We start from the raw sequence: 22,817 nt of genomic DNA, 5'->3' as shown, positions 1-22,817 counted from the left end.
TCACTCCTCTCAGTTCTGTGGAAGGGTCACGAGAACTCGAAATGTCAACTCTTTTATTCTCTGCCGATGCTGCCAGACCTGCTGAGTTTTTCCAGGTAATTCTGTTTTTGTTTTGGATTTCCAGCATCCGCAGTTTTTTGTTTTTATATCCCTATTCTTCCCAGACTTGTTAGTCACCATCCATCCCAACTCCTCTCACTCTCCTGCCCACCCGACACTCCTTTCCCACCCTTCTCCTGCCTCTTGACGCTCTCCTACTCTATATCCAGAACACATTTGGGTGCTACTTATTCTTTACAGTAAATTAAACTTTAGAATTATTAAGAAATTCCAAGCTGATGTTACTGTTCAAGCTGTTCGTTATTGGCTGGGCTCATTTGTGTTGACGTGGAGTAGTTATTCAGATTGGATGAGCTGTCCATAACGACAGCTCCCCTGTCCATAAAACAATGCAGATGCTTTCATGTTGAAGTCCAGTGTTGCAAATCATTTCAGCTGATAACCTGTAAACAGTAACCAAAGTAGTAAAGTGCACACAACAATCAAAAAACACTTGCCAACTCTGGTTTTTATCTGGACATTTTACCAACAAACACACAAAAGGTTCAAGTATCCATACAAACACCGTCCAAATAAAAGCACCAAGATCACAGTGGTATCTATTACTCATTTCTCATTTACTATTCAAATCTCTAATCAGCCATATCCAAATTCCAAATTAGCCACATGTGGCTAGTGGCTAACATATTGCACAATACTGGTCAACAGCCATACAATGACATTATTGGGAACACTGAGCACCTGCTGATGACATCAATATAAAGAAGCCTTTCAAGGTCAAAGATGAACAAGGGGAAAGCAGCATATAGCAGCATCTGAAGTGCTGTTTCCCTGAAAAATTATACTGACCCTTCAGCATACTAAATAATTGAAAGATTCCCAATCAACAAAACAGCAGAAAAGCTGAGCTCTACTCCAAGTCCCACTGTTCTGACACATGAATTGAGGTCTACCCTTCAGACCTACTTGAAGATACAGTCCCAAGAATCAAGAACATTTTATTTTACTATATGTATCTCTACAAATATTCAAATGATCTAAAATAATTTTGGAGCAAACTGGCCCTTCTCGTTCCTCGAATGCAGTGATCCAAAATGAATGGTGATTAATTGGGAGTTCCCATTTACCTGAGCCTCATCCTACAGACTGCATGTGTCCTTTGGGTCAGTGGAATTAACATTCACCACCCAAAAAAATGTATATAATGGAACGATGCTTTGTAAAATTCACTGAGATATAAAAATCATTGCTGATTTGATTCAAGAGGACTTATCATGGCACGCTCTAGGTTGAGTTCTTCCAGCTACTGAAAGTAACTTTTAGCCCAAGGTTTGTGCAGAAGTTAGCAGCAATTTAAATTATCAATCTATCATTTGTTAACGAGCTGCATGAATGGGGCAGTTCTCATGTCACTGCATGAATCAATGTAATTGGCATCTGATTACCAGGTTTGTTTTGCTGCACATCACTGATAAGAGGGTGAAGGGATCAGCCTGAGAGCTGCAGGAAGTGTGGATGGGTCCAGAGGTTTGATGGAAAGATGGGGAACCAAGCAGGACAGCTGCAGGAAGCAGCAGTAAGGCAGAAAATATTTTATAAAATAGGTGCACTGTAAGTTCATCACTCTTGAATGCACCACACATACAAAATGTGACACGTGCAAAATTTTCGAAATCAGACTCGTTCAGCAACAACAATTCGTCTGAGTCGAGGATATGCCTGTTTATAGTGTTTTCCCACTGCTTCTAGCTAGCATACTAGAGCAAGTATCAATTTGATAACACTCATCATTATAAAATAAGTAACCCATGAGTATCTCATCCAGTAGTTTACAGAATAAACTGCCCCCAAGGTGAAAAGCAAGCATGGAAGGCTGGAATCTAGAATTGCATTCTGGATACTCTGCAATTCAGGTGTGAATCAAAGAAATTCTCCATGAGCATCACTGCGATTTATTGAATTCCTAGCGATAGCAACGGGAACCTATCAGAGCAGTTCCTGGACTCGAACAATATTCCATTATGGCAGGCCATTACCTTCTGACAAGCTTAGCAACGGGAACAAGGCATCAAACTTGGGCTCTCATTTTGTGCCCAATACATCTACATTGATCTCTCAATTTACGTGCCTTACACCTGTTCTCTATGTGCCTTAACAATCTGACTTCATAAATTAGGTATATATATTTCTTATTTAAACATTTCAATTCTGCAGGATAGCAATGAGTTCCACGTTCTTGGAATCTTTTGCATAAAGTAGTTTTCTGGATTTGTTCTGTTTAGCTGCTTAGATCAAATTCGAACAGTAAACATCAGAAAGAGGAATTGCTCCCCATCAACCCTGTCAATTGTTTTCATTATTTTGAACACCAAACTGGCTCACTTCTCAAACTCCTTGCCTCTTGGGAATATAACTCATATTGACCCAGTGTCTCATCATTGCTCAGTCCCTTCACCCTAAGAAAGAAAGCAAGAATACAAGAAATAGGAACAGGAGCAGGTCATTTGCCCCTTCATGCCTACTCCGTCAGTCAATAAGATTATGACTGATTTTATTGTGGCCTCAACTCCACTTTTCTGCCTCTACCTTAACCCTTCGACTCCCTTTGTTAGGAATTTTTAGTCATCATTAATATTAATATTTTGGAGGTAATTTTTAGTTCTCGAAGGATTATTGATGTGAATGTAAGGTAACTAAAAGGCTAGGCTTTAGAGACTGCCAGAACACCCAACACAAATGGCAGTTCAGAAGATTACCTATGTTTGTTTAATAGGGTCAGAATAGAAGAGATGGAGCCATAAAACAGCAAGTGTGCTTACCAAGATGGAGAACTGGAGATGTAATTTCTACACTGCTTGCAAAGAAGTACAGTCCAGAGAGATATTTTGTTTTGGGAGTCAAATTAGTTTAAAAGCAGTGAACCCTGAAAGGCTATGTTGTCATGGAAATGGATGGAGCTTAAGGTGGTTCTCCAGTTTCAACTTATCTGTGCTTGCTGGGAGAGGTGGGTTGGTTGCAGTTTGGACCTTGTGTGGTTTGCAGCTCACAGGGAAGCCTTGGGAGCTGTTCAGTGCAATTAGGGCTCAGAGGGACCCTAGAAGCCATTTGTAGCTTGGGGCAGCCAGAAGACTGGAGTTTGGAGCAATGCCAGCTTAGCGAAAGAGCTGGAATGCTGCCGGTAATTAGAGGCGAGAGTGCAGCTTTGTGAATCCCATAAATTGCAGTCTCAGGAGAAGAGTTTGAAATATTGGGAGGTGAGCATAAGTCAGAGCAGTTTTTGCAGGAATTCAGAGGTTAGATCTTCAAAAACGAAGAGTTGAAATCCCTCGTGAGGGAGATAGAGTTTTAATGAGATTTTGTGACTCAGTGGTCACTGACATCTGGGTGGGTTGTTGAGAAATCAATGGGATGTGTCTTGGCTTGCCATTTAACATGCAGTGTGGTGCGTTCGACCACAATTTGCCTGTTAATTCATATTTACCTCATGTTAATTCTGAATGTTAGAGTATAAGATAGATATTGCAGATTGCTTTACTTTCCTGACATTTATCTTGTTTATTTAAAACTATGGAATCTTATGGTTTTATTTTCCTAGTGGGTGATGTGACTTCAAACTTTGTCTACTTTAAGCAAAAGGTTACTGGTCCCTAACCAGATTGTAACACCTTGTAGATCAACTAACATGACCTTGAATATATTCAATGCCCTAGCCTCCACCCCTTTCCAGAGTAGAGAATTTCAAAGATTAACGACCCACTGGGAAAAGAAACTCTTCCCCATAAGATCATGAAGAATAGGAGCACAGTAGGACCTGCAGCCCATCGAGCCTGCTCCTCCATTCAATAAGATCATGTGGCCTTAACTCCACTTTCCTGCCTGCCCCTCAACTCAAATTTTGCATATCAAAAACCTGTCTAATGCAGCCTGAATATATTCAATGGCCCAGCCTGCACTGCTCTCTTTGGAAGAGAATCCAAAAGCCAACCCTCAGAAGAAATCTCTCCTTATCTGTCTTAAATGGGAGACCCCTTATTTTTAAACTGTGCCCCAAGTTCTAGATTCCTCAAGTGGAAACATCCTCCCAGCATCAACCGTGTCAAAGGTTTTAATATCATCTCTCATTCTTCTAACCTCCGAGTATAAGCCCAACCTACTCAATCTTTCATTTTAAGACAACCCCTTCATCCCAGGAATTAGCTGAGTGAATCTTCTCTGAAATGTTTCCAATGCAAGTATAGCAGCCCTCCTTAAGGAGGCCAAAACTGTCCGCAGTACTCCACGAGCGGTCTCTCAAATGCCCTATACAGCTGTAGTAAGACTGCCTATCCATCCCCCATATAATTCAGGCCAACATTCTATTTGCCTTCCTAATTACTTTCTGTACCTGAATGTTAACTTCTTGTGATTCACTTACAAGGACATCCAGATCCCTCTGTAATGCAACATTCTGCTGTGTCTCTCCACTTAAATGTTCTACTTTTCTATTCTTCCTTTATAATAACTATATCATACTAATTTATTTCTATTTGTGCCAACAATTCATCAATCTTGTTACAAATGCTGCGTGCAGGTAACGAGCCTAATTGTGTCTTTTTACCATTTTTCCTTTCTCTGACTTTATTTTCTGCTGCACTATGCTCTGTCCCTTCCTGGCACACTCTGGTTATCATTACCCAGATCCCTACACTGCACTAGGGCCTTGTCCTTTCTTTAACATTCCAATTTCCTCTCACGTTCTTAAATCAATGAGCCTCATTCTGAAACCATGCCTAGTTCTAGGCTCCCCCAGGAGGGGGAATATCCTTCCAGCATCTACTCTGTCAAGCCCCCTCAGAATCCCATTTAATTATGATCACCTCTCATTCTTCTAAACGCCAATGAGTATGGGCCCAACCTTTCCCCATAAGACAAACCTGCACCCCAGGAAATCAACCCAATGAACCTTCTCTGAACTGTCTCCAATGCAAATATATCTTTCTTGAACAGGGGGAGCAAATGTATGCAGTACTTTAGGTGTGGTCTCAAACCTGTACAGTTATAGCAAGCCTCCCTTATACTCCACCCCGCCTTTCAATAAAGTCTTACGTTCCATTTGTCTTCGTACTTACTTGCTGTACTTACACACCGCCTTTTATGATTCATGTACAAGGATACCCAGATCCCTCTGTAACACAGAATTCTGCAGTCTCTCTCCATTTTAATAATATTTGGCTTTTCTATTCTTCCTACCAAAGTAGGTTTCCCATATTATACTCCATCTGCCAAATTAATGCCCATTCACTTAATTATATTCCTTTGTGTCTCCCTCACAACTTGCTTTTGCACCTATATATCATCAGCAAATTTGGCTACAACACACTGGCCCTTTATTCATTAATATAGATTGCAAATAATTGAGACCCCAGTGCTGATCCCCATTGCATCCCACTAGTTAGTTTGTCAACCTGAAAATAACCCATTTATCCTGACTCTGTTTTCTGTTAGTAAGCCAATCCTCTATGTATGCTAATATATTAGCCCCAACATCATGAACTCTTAGTTATGCTGTAACCTTTATGTGGCTCCTCATCAAATGCCTTTCAGAAATCCAAATACACTACATCTACTGGTTCCCCTTTATCCACCCTGCTAGTTATATCCAAAAATAACTCCAATAAATTTGTTCAACACAATTTCCCTTTCATAAAATGATGTTGGCTCTGCTTGACACTCTGATTTTCTAAATGTCCTACTACTACTTCCTTAATAATGTATTCCAGCAATTTCCCATGACAGATGTTAGGCTAATTGGCCTATAGTCTCCTGTCTACCTCCTTCCTTGAATAGGGCAGTTACATTTGTGGTTTTCCAATCTGTTGGGACCTTTGCAGAATCTAGGGATTTTTGCAGATTACAACCAAAGCATCTACTATCCCTGCAGCCACTTCTTCAATTGCCCTTGGATGCAAGCCATCAGGTCCAGGGGATATGTCAGCCTTCATCCCATTAATTTTCACTTTTTTTCTAGTGAGTGATTCTTTTATGTTCCTTCCTCCATTTTGCTCGCAGCTTTTCTACTATTCTTGGGGTGCTTATCGTGTCTCACCCTGAATGAAGATACAAAACACGCGTTCAAAGTCTGCCTTTTCCTTGTTTTCCATTATTAGTTCTCCAGTCTTATCTGCTAACAAACCAATATTTGCTTTAGCTACTCTCTTACTTTTTTTTTTACATGCTTTAGAAGTTTTCACTGTCTTATTATATTTCTTGCTACGTTACTCACATATTCTAATTTTTCCATTATTTGTTTACTCATCCTTTGCTGGTTTCTAAAATTTACCTAGCCTTCTGTAAGATTATGAGGTTACTAACCAGAATGCTATATTATTAAAATCTAACTTTATTAAGAACTTGTCTTGGTAGTATATTAAATGGGAAAAATTAGAAACAGGGCACAGTAAAGAAAAGGTGCCAAGGTAGTGAGACCATGGGAAAATTATATCATGTTTTATATAAAAAAAAGAGCTTACTTGCAGCAAAAAGACAAGATCTTGAGGCTGTGGGAATTGCCTGTGCAAGTAAAAACACAGGCCCCTCTAGGTGATAAGACCTTAGAGTCATGAGATAAGAGACAGTCGAACGAAAATAGGAATGAAAGCATATGTAATGATGTGCACTCACATGAAAGATACCTGGTTGGTCAAGGGCAGGGATGCTCAAACACAAGGCTGAAGGTGATTGGGGTGAGGGAGGGGTTAATTTCATAGGAGCCAGAATAAAGGAGACCCTGACTGCCTCGGTGCAAAGGAGAAATCTGGAATACAAAAACAAATAAGAGGTGGAGGGGTTGGGGGGGGGGAAACGACAGAGGAAAAGGAAACAGAAAAGCCCAAAAAGCCAAAAGCTGCAGGAAAAGTCATCATGTACTCCTTGTCCAGTTATAAAACAGGAAGTATAAAGTATATAACCCACAGTAGACTATAAATCACTGCCTATTTATTGCTATAGTTTACTTGAAAACCTAATACACTTGTTTCAACTTTCCCTCATTAAAGTAGCCTCACATCTGAGCTTTTTCCCCAATCCATTCCCATAGCAAGTTCAGAACTCTCAAAAAAATTAACAGGTTGTGAACATTTTTTGGGAGAAAATCAGTCAAGATAAAAAGTTCGGTCAGTACGCATCTCAGCAGGGAAACCTTTGGGGAGTGTGGAGTCCCATCAGTGACAAAAGAACTTACACAAGAATAGAATAAGCTATGTTATCCAAGAATGTTAAATGGGCCTTTGAGTAGAAAATTGAGTTTATCCAAGGTAGGATAAGCCCAAAGTAGTTAAAAATTGAGAGGGCGAGACACCTCCTTGTTTAAGCTCTCACTTTTGTGCTCACAGAGATGAAATTATTAACAGGATATATCAGGAGATAGAGTGACCAAACCAGCAGGTCCGAGATTTGGAACTGTGCAAAATCTGTACAATGCTTTGCTGCAGGAGCAGCATGTCTCTAACCCAAATGTTAGCGTAGCCAGGATTGAAGCTCAAGAAGCTAGAAACTTACTGCACTCCATTCTCTCAGGTCCAACCCTGACATTGTCATCAAACCCACTGACAAGGGTGGTGCTGTTGTTGTCTGGCGCACTGACCTCTACCTCGCGGAGGCTGAGCGTCAACTCGCAGACACTTCCTCCTACCTCTCCCTGGACCATGACCCCACCACTGAACATCAAGCCATTGTTTCCAGGACTGTCACTGACCTCATCTCCTCTGGGGATCTCCCTCCCACAGCTTCCAACCTGATAGTCGCACAACCTCGGACGGCCCGCATCTATCTCCTACCCAAAATCCACAAACAGAACTGCCCCGGGAGACCGATCGTCTCAGCTTGCTCCTGCCCCACAGAACTCATTTCTCGTTATCTTGACTCCCTTCTCTCTCCCCTTGTCCAGTCCCTTCCCACCTACATCCGTGATTCCTCTGACACCTTACGTCACATCAACAATTTCCAGCTCCCTGGCCCCAACCGCTTCCTCTTCACCATGGACGTCCAATCCCTCTACACCATCATCCCCCACCAGGATGGTCTGAGGGCCCTTAGCTTCTTCCTCGAACAGAGGCCCGAACAATCCCCATCCACCACTACTCTCCTCCGTCTGGCTGAACTTGTTCTCACGCTGAACAATTTCTCCTTCAACTCCTCTCACTTCCTCCAAATAAAAGGTGTGGCTATGGGTACCCGCAGGGCCCCAGCTATGCCTGTCTCTTTATGGGGTATGTGGAACATTCCTTGTTCCAGTGCTACTCCAGCCCCCTTCCACAACTCTTTCTCCAGTACATCGATGATTACTTCGGTGCCGCTTCATGCTCTTGTCGGGACTTGGAAAAATTTATTAATTTTGCTTCCAATCTCCACCCCTCCATCACTTTCACGTGGTCCATCTCTGACACTTCCCTTCCCTTCCTTGACCTCTCTGTCTCAATCTCTGGTGATAGACTGTCCACCAATATCCATTACAAACCCACCGACTCCCACAGCTATCTCGACTACAGCTCCTCACACCCCGCTTCCTGTAAGGACTCCATCCCATTCTCTCAGTTCCTTCGCCTCCGTCGCATCTGTTCCGATGATGCTACCTTCAAAAACAGTTCCTCTGACATGTCCTCCTTCTTCCTTAACCGAGGTTTTCCACCCACGGTCGTTGACAGGGCCCTCAACCGTGTCCAGCCCATCTCCCGCGCATCCGCCCTCACGCCTTCTCCTCCCTCCCAGAAACATGATAGGGTCCCCCTTGTCCTCACTTATCAACCCACCAGCCTCCGCATTCAAAGGATCATCCTCCGCCATTTCCGCCAACTCCAGCATGATGCCACCACCAAACACATCTTCCCTTCACCCCCCTATCAGCATTCCGTAGGGATCGCTCCCTCCGGGACACCCTGGTCCACTCCTCCATCACCCTCTACTCCTCAACCCCCTCTTATGGCACCACCCCATGCCCACGCAAAAGATGCAACACCTGCCCCTTCACTTCCTCTCTCCTCACCGTCCAAGGACCCAAACACTCCTTTCAAGTGAAGCAGCATTTCACTTGCATTTCCCCCAACTTAGTCTACTGCATTCGTTGCTCCCAATGTGGTCTCCTCTACATTGGAGAGACCAAACGTAAACTGGGCGACCACTTTGCAGAACACCTGCGGTCTGTCTGCAAGAATGACCCAAACCTCCCTGTCGCTTGCCATTTTAACACTCCACCCTGCTCTCTTGCCCACATGTCTGTCCTTGGCTTGCTGCATTGTTCCAGGGCTTCCTCATCTTCCGACTTGGCACTTTACAGCCTTCCGGACTGAATATTGAATTCAACAACTTTAGTCGTGAGCTCCCTCCCCCATCCCCACCCCCTTTCTGTTTCCCCCTTCCTTTTTTTTCCAATAAATTATATAGATTTTCCTTTTCCCATCTACTTCCATTATTTTTTTAAAAAATTTTAAAAATCTTTTATGCTCTCCCTACCCCTACTAGAGCTATACCTTGAGTGCCCTGCCATCCATTCTTAATTAGCACATTCGTTTAATAATATCACCAACTTTAACTTTAACACCTATGTGTTCTTTTGTTCTATTGTTGTTGACATCTTTTGATGATCTGCTTCTATCACTGCTTGTTTGTCCCTACAACCACACCCCCACTCCACTTCTCTCTCTCTCTCTGCCCCCCACACACACCTTAAACCAGCTTATATTTCAACTCTTTCTTGGACTCGAACTCAAGTTCTGTCGAAGGGTCATGAGGACTCGAAACGTCAACTCTTTTCTTCTCCGCTGATGCTGCCAGACCTGCTGAGTTTTTCCATGTAATTCTGTTTTTGTTTTGGATTTCCAGCATCCGCAGTTTTTTTGTTTTTAACTCCTTCAGCTGCCCTGCAGAACCAAGAATCGCCAAACCCACTGCTCAACTGCCAGTCAGTGCTACCAGAATCACCCCAACTAAACAGCCGCAGCATTTTACCATCTACTCCTCAAGGACAAGCCAAAGGGCTGATTCATATATCTTCTTTACTTTTATTTTTGGATTCAATTTCTTATTTCTAATCTGTGTTCATGTGTGTGTGTGTGTGTGTGTGTGTGTGTGTGTGTGTGTGTGTGTGTGTGTGTTGCATTTTAATTATTTTTTCTTGTGTTTAGTAACTAATAAACTCACTCTGACTCAAGACAGCCTGGTTAAAATGGCTCCTTCTAAATATAAATACATTTGGGCTGGGAAAAGATATCCACGAGGGACAGGATCCTTTTTAAATTAACCTTGTTGCGACCAACCGAGAGGGTTGAATAAAGACGGGAGCCAGCTCATCCCTCCTCAGGGGTACCTCGTTCAGGATCATAACAAAGGGGGGATCTCGTCTGGGAATTTAACAAATTGGGTGGTGGGGAAGGGTAAGATCTCACCCGGGGACCAATCATGACAAATACAAGCTTCATTCTTGAAGCCTTGCAAATGTTTGGTAGAAATCCGTTTTGAATTCAAAACATATCGCTTTAAATTGACCACAGTTTATAAAAACTGCAATTGATACCCAGTGTAAATTAAAGTTCTGTGATCTTACTGATCTTTCTCATGAGATTAAGTAGCAAAGATCAGAACTTAAATTGTTTCTCAGGTGGAAAAGGGAGGATAAACAAAGCTGATATGGGAAAGATTCTGTCCCTTTTCTAGTTAGCCTGTAAGGTTGAAGTGTTGTCGCTTTAAGAAGCTGGTGCTCCTCTAACTCTCTTTGGTTTAAAACTGTTAAAGGTTTAATTTAACTGTAAAAGTGAACTTTTTCTTTAGTTTTATTTGTCTATAGTTTTACTGTAGTTATATGAAAAGGCTCTTGAACACGTGAGAGTGACGTAATTAATCTTTTCTTCTTACACTATGTGCTATTATGTTTGGTGTTTAGTTAATAAGTGTTGGTTTGAATTAAGTTGGGGGTTGTAAAGTTAAACAAGCTGTTAAATTGTGAAAAATAGAATTTCATTTGTGCCACGGTGACCTTCTAGTTATTATGTCAAAATATGTGGGGGACTTTCATCATGGATAATAAAGCTCATACGTTGTGGCAGTTTTGAATTTTAAATGATCAATGATATGTATTGGAATTTGAGATATTTGAATTGATTCTGATTGTTTAATCATCCTGGCTGTACCAAAAAAATAGTCTTGGGTGAGAAACATTTCTCAAAAATACTAAAAGTTTGAAACATTGGAGTTTAATTTAAAACGCTGTGTTCACCGATGAAAGTGTTCTTCCTTCGAAATGATAATGTTACAATGATTTTTGTTGATTTAAATTCACAAGAATAAAATCTGTGCAAAGTCGAATAAAAGATACCAAAAAAAATTGAAAAAAAAATTTTAAATGACCACTGACCCTTGTTCTGCTATTAACACCTTCTGCTATCTTAGCTTCATGCCACCATCAGCACCTTCGTTACTCTTTCACCCACTACCATTAACACTCCCTTTGTCTTGTGTCCATGACATCTTTGTCAATCTCTCCTTAGCTGTCACCTATCCCTGACCTATCTTGCTCCACCCCCTCAAACAGTATAAAATTCATCTAATCCGATTTCTGCTTCTCTTTAGCATTGAAGAAGTTATATGGACTCAAAACGTTAACTCTGTTTCTCTCTCCACAGGTGCTGCCAGACCTGCTGAGTTTTATCAACATTTTCTGTTTTTATTTTAGTTTAAAATGGAGCTTGATTCCTTTGCTCCTCCTCGAAAAACAAAGGGAGATGTTAACCCTAAGATAAAAGCAAAAAACTGCGGATGCTGGAAATTCGAAACAAAAACAAAAATACCTGGAAAAACTCAGCAGGTCTGACAGCATCTGCGGAGAGGAATACAGTTAACATTTCGAGTCCGTATTACTCTTCACCAGAACTAAGGAAAAATAGAAAAGAGGTGAAATATAAGCTGATTTAAGGGGGGGATGAGACAGGTAGAGCTGGATAGAGGGCCAGTGATAGGTGAAGATTGCCAAAAGATGTCATAGACAAAAGAACAAAGGGGAAGATGTTAACCCTTTCCCCTGACAGTTTTGAAATTCACGTTCATTTATATATTGGGCATTATTAAATTTTAATTTCTCAACTGACAGATACATTTGGACAAAATAACCCATTGGGGCTCCTAACTGGACCCAAAATTAATTTTTGTTGTTTTTTGTTTAAAACAAACAGGTAACGATGCTTTCCAGGGCCACGAGTAACATGAGATACTACAGCAAGAGATTTAGGAGTTTTAAGAATTGAAGAACTTCTCTACAGACATCAAATGTCGCAGTATAGCCATGATGTGAACTAAGGCTTTGCCTTTCAAAGACTTGGCTTGAACCATTCAGGTCACTTGCTACCATTGTTATCTTTTGAGGCAAAGTGCTCGAGATGTGAATGTTACCTCTAAACATTGCAACCACTTCTGCCTCAAATGTAAAAACACTATCTAAAACCACCAAGTCAGGGCATAATTGTTTCTGAAATTGATAAAATAAACTTATGAGTTGCTAATCCAAGCACTCAAAAGGGAAATTTATCTGAAGTTTAAGGGGATAAGCAAATTTTACAATAAACAATTCTGAAACGGTTCTTGTGCATATATTTGGTGCACATTGAGATCCGACAAGAAGCGGTAATGCAATGTCCAATTGAGCTCTATCGGTAGTATTAATCAAGGGAGAATGCTGTTTAAGATGCCTCAAGAATTCCCTGCTTTTCCAATTAATCTTTGACACTCTACCTGAACTATTGGAACAGACAGGCAATGCCTCAGTTTAACAACTCATCTGAAGGACAGTACATTCAGAAATGCAGCATCCTCTCCATCCTGTCATATCAACTTAGTATTAAACACCTGACATGGTGCTCAAACTCAAAACCTCTCAATCTTCACAGTGAGTTCTATCAACTGAACAAGACTGAACAAAAGGTTAAGAAAAGCACCGAACTAAATACTTTGCATGGTAGTAAATCTCAGTTGCAATCTTGACAAATTATATTTTGCTAGGAAACCACCAAAGGGCTGCTGGACGCTCACCATTTTCCTCCAGGTCATCTTCATCATCACCATCATTGTCCTCCATCTCCTCCTCTTCCTCTTCCACATCCTCCGACTCCACATCTGGATCACTCCCTGAGATAGACTCGTCCTCCATGGCCCAGAGCAGCAGACACTGTGCATTACAAACTCATTGTCCCCCCTCTGTGGACCTATGACGACAAGGGCAGCATAAAGAACTAAATATTAACATGCGTCAGGTCAGATAAAACAATTGGAGCAAATATCAACAGTGTATGACGATCTAATGAGATGTCTCATAAAGCAAAGGCTATTCATGTGTAGGTGGAAATGGAGAAGTTGATAAAATCGAGAAAAAATGCAGAGTCTCCCTCTGCCAGTTGCATTATTTTACTGTTACTGTGTAACATTATCTTCAGTGACAAAACCATTGCAGAAAATGAGGTAACTATAACTCAGCAGCAAACTATAAACATCCGCAGTCTTTAAACTTTCAGTAAATTTTGGGTTGAGGCCTTGGGGGAATGAATACCAGCTCCATCTTTTCTTCAAGATGCAGACAAGAAATACTCCAAAACTGTAAACACAAAATACATTAACTTCACTTAACCCATGTCGAGAATAATCTGGAAGCATTCATCCTGACAAGAGGACTACAAGCCTAGAATCTGAAGGCTTTGGATGATTTATATAAAACGAAAACCCAGGAGTACGCTGCAATCTGATTGAAGGTTTGTCCATGGAACAATGGCTACCTGGGACTAAGTTGAAAGCCACATTTTAGAAGCTGGAATAGATACAAAGATTCATTGGTGGGGGTGGGAGGGTGCAGGCAGTTAAGGTTTCTGATTCTATTTGCAATTTAATCAAAAGGGCAGGGATGGTTTATGTAGAATGGATATTTTGAGGTGATCAGAGGTTGAAATCAGCAGTTTCCGGATGATACAATTCAACTGCATGATCAAAGCTTCAATCTCTTCAAGGAGAAAATATATCAATTTCCTATGCTGTGATACACGGTGATTTTGAAAAACACTTCATCTATTAAGCCATTTAACCATGGCTACAAGATCATTGGCTTAGTTTGCCCATCAATATCAAAGACCCAAGAAATCACACTGTCAATTTTCAAAGAGGGTTCACATAATCCTGTTTACCATTACTTTTGAAATAGCAGAACCACCAATGCTTCAAGGTAAAGGAGGAATAAAGCTAGTAGCCAGAGCTCAGCGCTTTAACCTTCTTACAGCTACAAATGATTCATCAGCCTGCACAAACTTTGACACTTAATCCCACCTGACAACTGCAATCTGCTGCACAACATTACATCTCTCTGATTATTATAGGACAGCTTCCGATGTGAGTTATGATTCTGCCAGCAAAACAAAGAAAAGGTAATGATGCTGATTAACAAACCAAGAGCCCGTTCAGGAAGCGTGATCCAGGCAGCCTCTGAGGGTATAAGCATCTTCACTAGTAAAAGTGACATTTCTGTATGAAATGTGGTTCAAATGGCAGTTTTGAAATGGCACATTTTTGAACATCAATAGCTGTTTAAATAGAAAGGCATCTAAAATGTATGAATCCCACAAGTTTTCTTCGCAAACACAATCCCTCAGTCTCAGAGTTAACATTTAGCTCTTTTCTACTTCCATTTCTAACCTCAGACTGATCACTCACTTATCTACTTGCATATCTCATCCTAAGCAACTCCAATCAGATAAACAAAATTATTGGAATACAACAGATTTATTCATAGTGTATTCAAACTATATGTTTAAAATTGGTGCAAAGCAGTTTTGGTTGTGCCAATGCTAAACTTGCAGAGTAAACTTGTCAAGGCTTAACCTGATTATGAACAGAAGCAGATTGAGGTGCCCTCCTCTGAGCAGTCTCAAGTTGATCTCTGATTCAGGCTGCATTACATTATGACTGTGGTATTAATGTAAATTGCTTTATATGAACATTACAATGTGAATGCACTGTTAAACTATGTGATGGTTTCCTGGGAATACTTGAGAGCAGGGTAAAAGAAGTTGAATCCTGAATCTAACACGCATAGTAACCCCATGAAGTAGTACTTCAAAAGGCAGTGTGGGGAGAGTTTTACTCTGCATCTAATTAATGCTACACCCGATCAAGGGTTTCGACAGAGCAATGCAATCATGCATTTAATCTGTTACACGCCTGCCCAACAATTGCTTATTTTTGACACTGAGTGCCAAAAGTTCAAAATCTTCCAATTACTGACAGTAAGACTCACAAAAACTAAAACTAGAATCCGAAGCTAAAGCCTGGTTTAAAAGAAATCAACAGAACTTGACTGCTAGAAGAATCAGGGAGAAACAATGCTGAATCAATTAAAATTTCCAAGACTGAACTTGACAAATTTTCACTAGATAAGATTATCATTGGAATTAAGGAGCAAATGTGGACAAAAGGGCTTATGATGATCAGAAATGATATAGAGTGATGGAACAGGTTTGAGGGGCTGAATGGCCTACTCCTATTCCTATGCTTCTAATGGAAATAAATTATCACAAGTTCAAATCATATGCTTCAACTGCAGCATTCTTGTTAAAAAGCACGTAACATGACAACAGCCATCAGCATGGAAAGCATCTCACTGAAGTCAGAATAAAACTAGCTGTGCAAACTCCAGTCTGTAAAACAGTTTCAAATATAGGAATGGGGTAGGTTTAACCCCTCACTGTTAGATCATGGTTGAGCTGTACCTCAACTCCATTTATTTGCTTTTGTTCCATATCCCTCGGTGCCCTTAAACAATAAAAATCTATTGATTTCAGTCCTGAAAGCTCCAATTGTCCTCCAGCATCTGCAGTCTTTTGAGCAACTGTGCAAATGAGCATTTCAAATTGCACTGTCCAGAAAAAACAATGAGCGGCTTCTGTATAAATAATCTCCAAAATAAGTGACAGCAATTGTAGCTCTTCAATTAGGTCTGCTTTCATTAGAATGGATGATTTTAAAAAATGTGGACATCCCTGGCTAGGCCAGCATTTATTGCCCATCCCTAATTGCCCTTGAGAAGGTGGCAGGGAGCTACGTTCTTGAACTGCTATAGTCCCTGTGGAGTAGGTACACTCAGTGCTGTCAGAGAGGGAGTTTCAGAATTTTGACCCAGCGACAGTGAAGGAACGGTGATATATTTCCAAGTCAGAATGGAGAATGGTTTGGAGTGGAACTTCCAGGTGGTGGTATTCCCATGTGTCTGCTGCCCTTGTCCTTTCAGATGATAGTGGTCATGGGTTTGGAAGGTGCTGTCTTGGCGGGTTCCGGCAGTCCATTTTGTAGATAGTGCACACTGCTGCCACAGTGCGTCGGTTTGTGGAAGGGGTGCCAATCAAGTGGGCTGTTTTGTCCTGGATGGTGTCAACCTTCTTGAGTGTTGTTGGATCTGCACCCATTGAGACCAGTGGAAAGTATTCCATCACAGCGCTGACTTGTGCCTTGTAGATGGTGGGCAGGCTTTGAGGAGTCAGGAGGTGAGTTTGAACAGCTAGTTTTATTCTGACTTCAGTGAGATGCTTTCCATGCTGATGGCTGTTGTCATGTTACATGCTTCTTAACAATAATGCTGCAGTTGAAGCATATAATTTGAACTTGTGATAATTTATTTCCATTAGAAGCATAGGAACAGAATTAGGCCATTCAGCCCCTCAAACCTGTTCCATCACTCTATATCATGGCTGATCATCATAAACCCATTTGTCCACATTTGCTCCTTAATTCCAATGATAATCTTATCTAATGAAAATTTGTCAAGTTCAGTCTTGGAAATTTTAATTGATTCAGAATTGTTTCTCCCTGATTCTTCTAGCAGTCAAGTTCTGTTGATTTCTTTTAAACCAGGCTTTAGCTTCGGATTCTAGTTTTAGTTTTTGTGAATCTTACTATCAGTAATTGGAAGCTTTTGAACTTTTGGCACTCAGTGTCAAAAATAAGCAATCACCAGTGAACCTCCCCACTTCTGACCTTATGATGAAGGAAGGTCATTGATGAAGCCACTGAAGATGGTTGGGCTTAGGACACTACTCCTGCAGTGATGTTGTAGAACTGAGATGATTGACCTTCAACAACCACAACCATCTTTCTTTGTGCTAGGTATGACTCCAATAGTGGAGAATTTTCCCCTGATTCTCATTGACTCCAGTTTTCCTAGGGTTCCTTGATGCCACACTCAGTCAAATGCTCCTTAATGTCAAGAACAGTCACTCTCACCTCACCTCTGGAGTTCAGCTCTTTTGCCCATGTTTGAAACAAGACTAAGAGGTCAGGAGCCGAGTGACCATGCTGAACCCAAACTGAATATTAATGAGATTATTGCTAAGTAAGTGTCGCTTGATAGCACTGTTGATGACTCCTTCCATCACTTTTCTGATGATAGAGAGTAAACTGGTGGGGCAGTAATTGGCCGGATTAGATTTGTCCTTTGTGTACAGGACATACGTGGGCAACTTTCCACATTGCCGGATCGATGCCAGTGTTGTAGTAGTACAGGAGCAACTTAGCTTAGGGGTGCAGCAAGTTCTGGAGCACAAGTCTTCAGTACTATTACCAGAATATTGTCAGGTCCTGTAGCCTTTGCAGTATCCAGTGCCCTCAGCCGTTCCTTGATATCGCATGGAGTGAATTGAATTGGCTGAAGGCTGGCATCTGTGATGCTGGGTACCTCTGGAATTAAGAGGAAATTTTACAGAAGTGTTTTAAATTGAGGGGTTTTGATGTAAATAAGGAAGACCCATTATCACAGGTCGATGATTTGATAACCAGAAGGTATAAATTTATTGCCAAAGGAAAAAAGAAAAGGCTCTGAGATTTTTTGTTAGTTCATGGATTTTGCCAACAGAAAAAGCAGTGAAAGCAAAATTAATAGTAGCTTTCAGAAGGGGCATGGGTAAATGTTTGAAAAAGAAAAATGTAAGTTTGGGGAAAGGGTAAGGGAAAGAATGGAACTGCGTAATGAGTTCTTTGAGAACTGGTACAAGCACAATGGGCATCTCATTGTGCATTATAAAATTTTATGAACCTTAAGATATTAAAACTTCTATTGAATAATCAGCCAATTTCTTTCCAAATAAGTGACTGCATTTCCGAAGTAATTATGATTTTAAGATGTTCTGAGGATAAGATGCTGCATCCTTTCTTCTCCATTCCTCGGTATCCAACACCAACTTGTGCTAAAAAGTGGAATGAATACAATGAGGAGGGTAGCCAAATCGGAGTGTGATACATAATGCACGGAATAAATTCAAGGGACATCATTGATAATAGAAGTGAAGTTTAAACAGTTTATCAACATCATAACAATCTGACGTGATTATGGATTGAAATGCAATCCAGCCTGTGCTAATGTTTGTTATATATAATTAGGATATCTGCTGAGACAGTGTTCACCATGAGGTGTAGCATGCAATGTTTTGTTACATTGATCAGCTCTGCCTAGAGGAAACGCTTCTGCCTGGTTTCTTTTCTTACTCCACTACTTCAGGAGGATCTCTCTCTCTTCCTCTCTTCTTCCCACCTCAAGGGTCTCTTGCACTCGCCCAATACCCCGTCAAGGAGGTCTGCCGCTCCTTCAGTTATGAAAATAGATCGGAGAAGTTGGGACTGTTTTCCTTGGAGACGACGGAAGAGATTTGATAGGAGTATTCAAAATCATGTGGGGTCTGGACAGAATAGATAGGGAGAAACTGTTTCCAATCTTGAAAGGGCCGAGAACGAGAGGGCACAGATTCAAAGTTATGGCAAAAAAAGCAAAAGCAACATGAAAAACTTGTTCACACAGCAAGTGGTTAGGATCTGGAATGCACAGCCTGAGTGAGAGATGCAGGCATAGTCAATAGAGGCATTAAAAAGGGATTAAGATATCTGAAAGTGAAGAATGTGCAGGGTTATGGGGAGAAGGCACAGAACGAGCACTGGGTGAATTGCTCATTTGGAGAGCCAGTGGAGATACAATAGACTGAAAGGCCTCCTCCTGTGCTGTAATAATCCTGTGATTCCACCCGCCAACCCCTACAGCACTTGCTTCCATGCATGGGTCTCCCTCTTTCTTGCCTCATTTCTAACTATGACAGGAAACAGAATGGCTGTTTTTCAGACTGGTGAAAGGTACATGACGGGGTTCCTCTTGGGTCAGTTGTGGATCACTGCTTTTCTTGATATATATTGATAACCTGGATGTAGAAGGCACATGAGGGGTCTGGAAAGAGTAAATTGGGAGAACCTTTTCCATAGATGAAAGGGTTGAGAACCAGAAATCAACCAGTTTTAAGATAATTGACAAAAGAAGCAACAATGACATGAAGAAAAACTTTTTTTTTTACACACAGCATATGGTTAGAATCTAGAATGTACTGCCTCAGAGTATTGTGGAGGCAGATTCGATCAGAGATGTCAAAAAGAAATTTGATAAGTACCTGAAGAGGAAAAAAAACTGCAGGGCTGCAGAGAAAAGATGTGGGAGAGGGGCAAACAGAGTTGCTCTTACAGGGAGCTTGCATAGACGTGGGCTGAATGATCACTTTCTGGGTTGTAACCATTCTATAATTCTAAATAAATAAAATTGGTTTGGTTCTAAGTAGCACGTTCCTTTGTGCATATTTTGGATCCCCCTAGTGTCTGATGCAATCCCTTTCCCCAAGAGAATTGGTGGCTTTTAACTCAGATACTGACCTCTTTGCCTAAGCATTTTGTTTACACCCGGTCAAGATGAAGTATTTTGAAACAGTGAATATGGGTAGTCTATATCTGCTGGATAGGGAGTCAGTGAGATGAGAGTTATCAAGTTAAAATTGTCACTATAGGAATAGAGAGAGATAACAGGAGAAATTCCTTTATGCATTGATTGTTGAAGTTTGCCACAGGGAGAGAGTTGAGGCACAGGCTATTGCATCTTGAAAGCAAAGAGTAGATAAATATTTATAGCAGAGGAAGCTACAGGGTGAGAGTAGGACAGAGGGATTACTATTGGATTCGTCTAGCAAGGAGTCAGCATGGATACGATGGGCTGGTTGGCCTGCTGCAAGTTCCAATGGTCAGGTTGGGATCCCAAAGTGAGAGAGGGGAATGCAGCTACAGTTCAGAACGTTGAGGTTGCAGTCATACATCATTTTGTACTAAGGGCAGGCTGGAAGTTACTTGATGCTTGTAATACTTTCCTGACTTTTCTGAGCAAAGTATGATTTTTTTTAAGGAGTATGCAGTGAGATGGACTTGGAATTCCCAAAGTGGCTCTATGTCACAGGGAATTTTGTTGGTGGAATATGATTGGTCACCTTATTAATAGAGTGTGATAAACGACAGTACAGAGCTGGTTCCGGGACATGATTGGTTGGGTGGACTCCACAGTATTAGATTCACAATTGTTATGAACAATGTATAATTTTAAATTGAGTGTGTGTGTATGTATATATTATATATATATTGTATGTATATATGTACTTATGTATGTATGTATGTTTGTGTTAAGAAAGGTAAAAATGGTTTCAGTTTCATTTAGGTTTTGTTTATGAACTTTGGTGCCTGGGTAGACTTGTGACTGAAGTCAGGTCTTTGGGTTTGTTTGTATATATACATTTTTAATGAGGTTTTACAACCCCTGGAGTTAAAGAAATGAGTTAAAGGGGCTTGAAAGTTCAGTGTTTCTGGAAACAAAATGTAGAAAAGCTTTACTGTTGCTTAGCAACAGTGATCCAGGGACATAGACAAAGAAACGTCAGGAGTTGAGAAAGGGATGTTCAGGTTGTGTCTCAGAGGGGGGACAGGGATTTTTAACCTCCCTAAGAAAAAATGGCAAGGCTAGTTGGGCAGTATTTAATTGAATAATCAGCTATGGGGCTCAGTAAAGTGATCAGTTTAGCAGAGGTGCTACTAGAAGATTGAGTTAAGGGAACTCATTTGCTGCTGGACAGTTGGAGAAAGTGTGTTTAGAATATGGTTTTTGGTTGTTTCAGGGAGGTACACAAGTTGGTGAGAAGCATCAAGTGAATGTTCAGGAATTCACCAGAAGAAAACCATTTGCAACTATGCCAGTCCCAAGTGAGAAGTCTTTGCGTCAAGCTAGTGGTAAATCTGCACTGGTTTACGTATCTGCAAAGATATTGCTGGGGTAAAGGAATAGTGGGCCTTTTTGTCTGGTGTAATATAGTTCGCTTTTCTGGTTTAATAAATACTTTATTCTTTGCATTAAAAATTTATCAGCAGACTCCTGCAAATTTATTCAATAAACTTTCCTCCACAGTTTCTAAAAAAAAAAGTTAGGATCTACCAAGCCAGGTTTCACTCTGGGATCTGATTTGTCCAGTTTTAAAAGCTGCTGGCGTTGTAACACAATGCTCTGTTACAGGCCAGTAACATCTTAGTTGAAGGTTTGTTCCATGATGAGTTAGCTGATCTCAGCTAGGATTTTACAACTGGCTTCAGAGTCCCTGAGCTAAAGGGAAAAATAAACAGTCAATGTGGAAACTGGGCACTGACAGAATCAGATGTGATGTCTCCACAGTTGAATAATCAGCCAACGCTCACTGTGAAGGTCACATGAAGCGGCTTGGATGAGATACCAGAAAACAGCTGACACCCATGAAACCTTGCCCTATTATGACTCCCTTCGGCATTGTGGTGTGAGATATAAAAATTATTTATGCACCCTGTACAAAGACCAAACTATTAACTCTTCCATTAGTTTAAACACCTGTACAGCCACAGGTTTTCCTCTACTGATATTCAAAACGTAAAGCATTGCAGACTTGCGGTAATGAACATATCTGCAAAGATTTAAGCGAGAAGCAGCAGGTTTAAACAGGTTAAGGCCAAATGGGATTTGATCCAAGAAAATTCACAGCTTGATGCCTGAGAGGCTCTGAACAATGATAAAACACTTCTGTGAAGAACCAAGCAGAAGACAACTCACCGTAGTTTGCTCTGGCATACTAAGGACAAGCACTGGTCTGGCAGGGATATCAGTGTGAATCACCCACCCTATTTGGCTTTCTCACCTTATGTTCTCATTCAGGGCTCAGAGTGACAAGGGAGGAAAATACAGGGAAGTGGAAAAAATCCAAACAAGCAAACCCTGCAGGATATAGAAACCAACAACATTCAAGGTTGATTAAATTCCAATTCTGATGTGTTCCTGCTTTACAGCTACAATGCTGTGACCAGGTATCACTGCACAAGAAATGAAGAAATTAGCAGCAGTGTAATTGCTGCATTGTTCTCAAGTATCTCCAAGATGGCAGATTGGCACTGGCAGAGACCTGGTATAAGGTTACTCACCCTGCTCTTGGCTACAAGTGGTATATAATCTCAAACTAAACAAAGGGGTCTGACTAGGAAATAGAGGGCTTCATCTCTTCATTTAAAAAAAAAGCCTTTTTTTGTACAAGACACAAATTTGATGTACACTTTTAAGAGTTATTATTTGGAGGCATTTCTACAGGATAAGTGGTATGATTCTAAAATACAGTGAAACATGGTAACAGGAACCGACAGTTCGTGAAATGGCTCTTGGAGATTGGTTTCGACACTAGGGATCTGGGAAACCTGCACTGCTGCAATCCAAGCATCTCCATGACCAGCAACCCTAAGCTCCAGCAACCGTTGCTCAACAAGGATAGAGTGACACGGTCACCACAAGCAAAGAAAAAGAGTGCATTAAATTATAATAGAAACAGAGAATGCTAACACCACTCAACTGTTCA

At 40.9% G+C, this 22,817-nt stretch overlaps 1 protein-coding gene across 2 annotated transcripts in view; it reads right to left on the bottom strand.

Moving 5' to 3' along the window:
- rad54l2 (RAD54 like 2) overlaps nt 1-22,817 on the bottom strand; it is a 144,663-nt gene that overhangs the window by 71,444 nt on the left and 50,402 nt on the right. For both annotated transcript variants that reach the window (XM_041191167.1, XM_041191166.1), the window contains one exon: nt 13,111-13,283. In XM_041191167.1, the coding sequence (XP_041047101.1) occupies nt 13,111-13,228 (118 nt within the window). In that variant the 5' untranslated portion in view covers nt 13,229-13,283. The remainder of the gene's footprint in view (nt 1-13,110; nt 13,284-22,817) is intronic.

The sequence above is a fragment of the Carcharodon carcharias genome, chromosome 7 (assembly GCF_017639515.1).
Source record: "Carcharodon carcharias isolate sCarCar2 chromosome 7, sCarCar2.pri, whole genome shotgun sequence".
NCBI classification, from domain to species: Eukaryota; Metazoa; Chordata; class Chondrichthyes; order Lamniformes; family Lamnidae; genus Carcharodon; species Carcharodon carcharias.
Note: the sequence above shows the minus strand (reverse complement) of the source record. Positions and strands in the feature narration are given on the sequence as shown.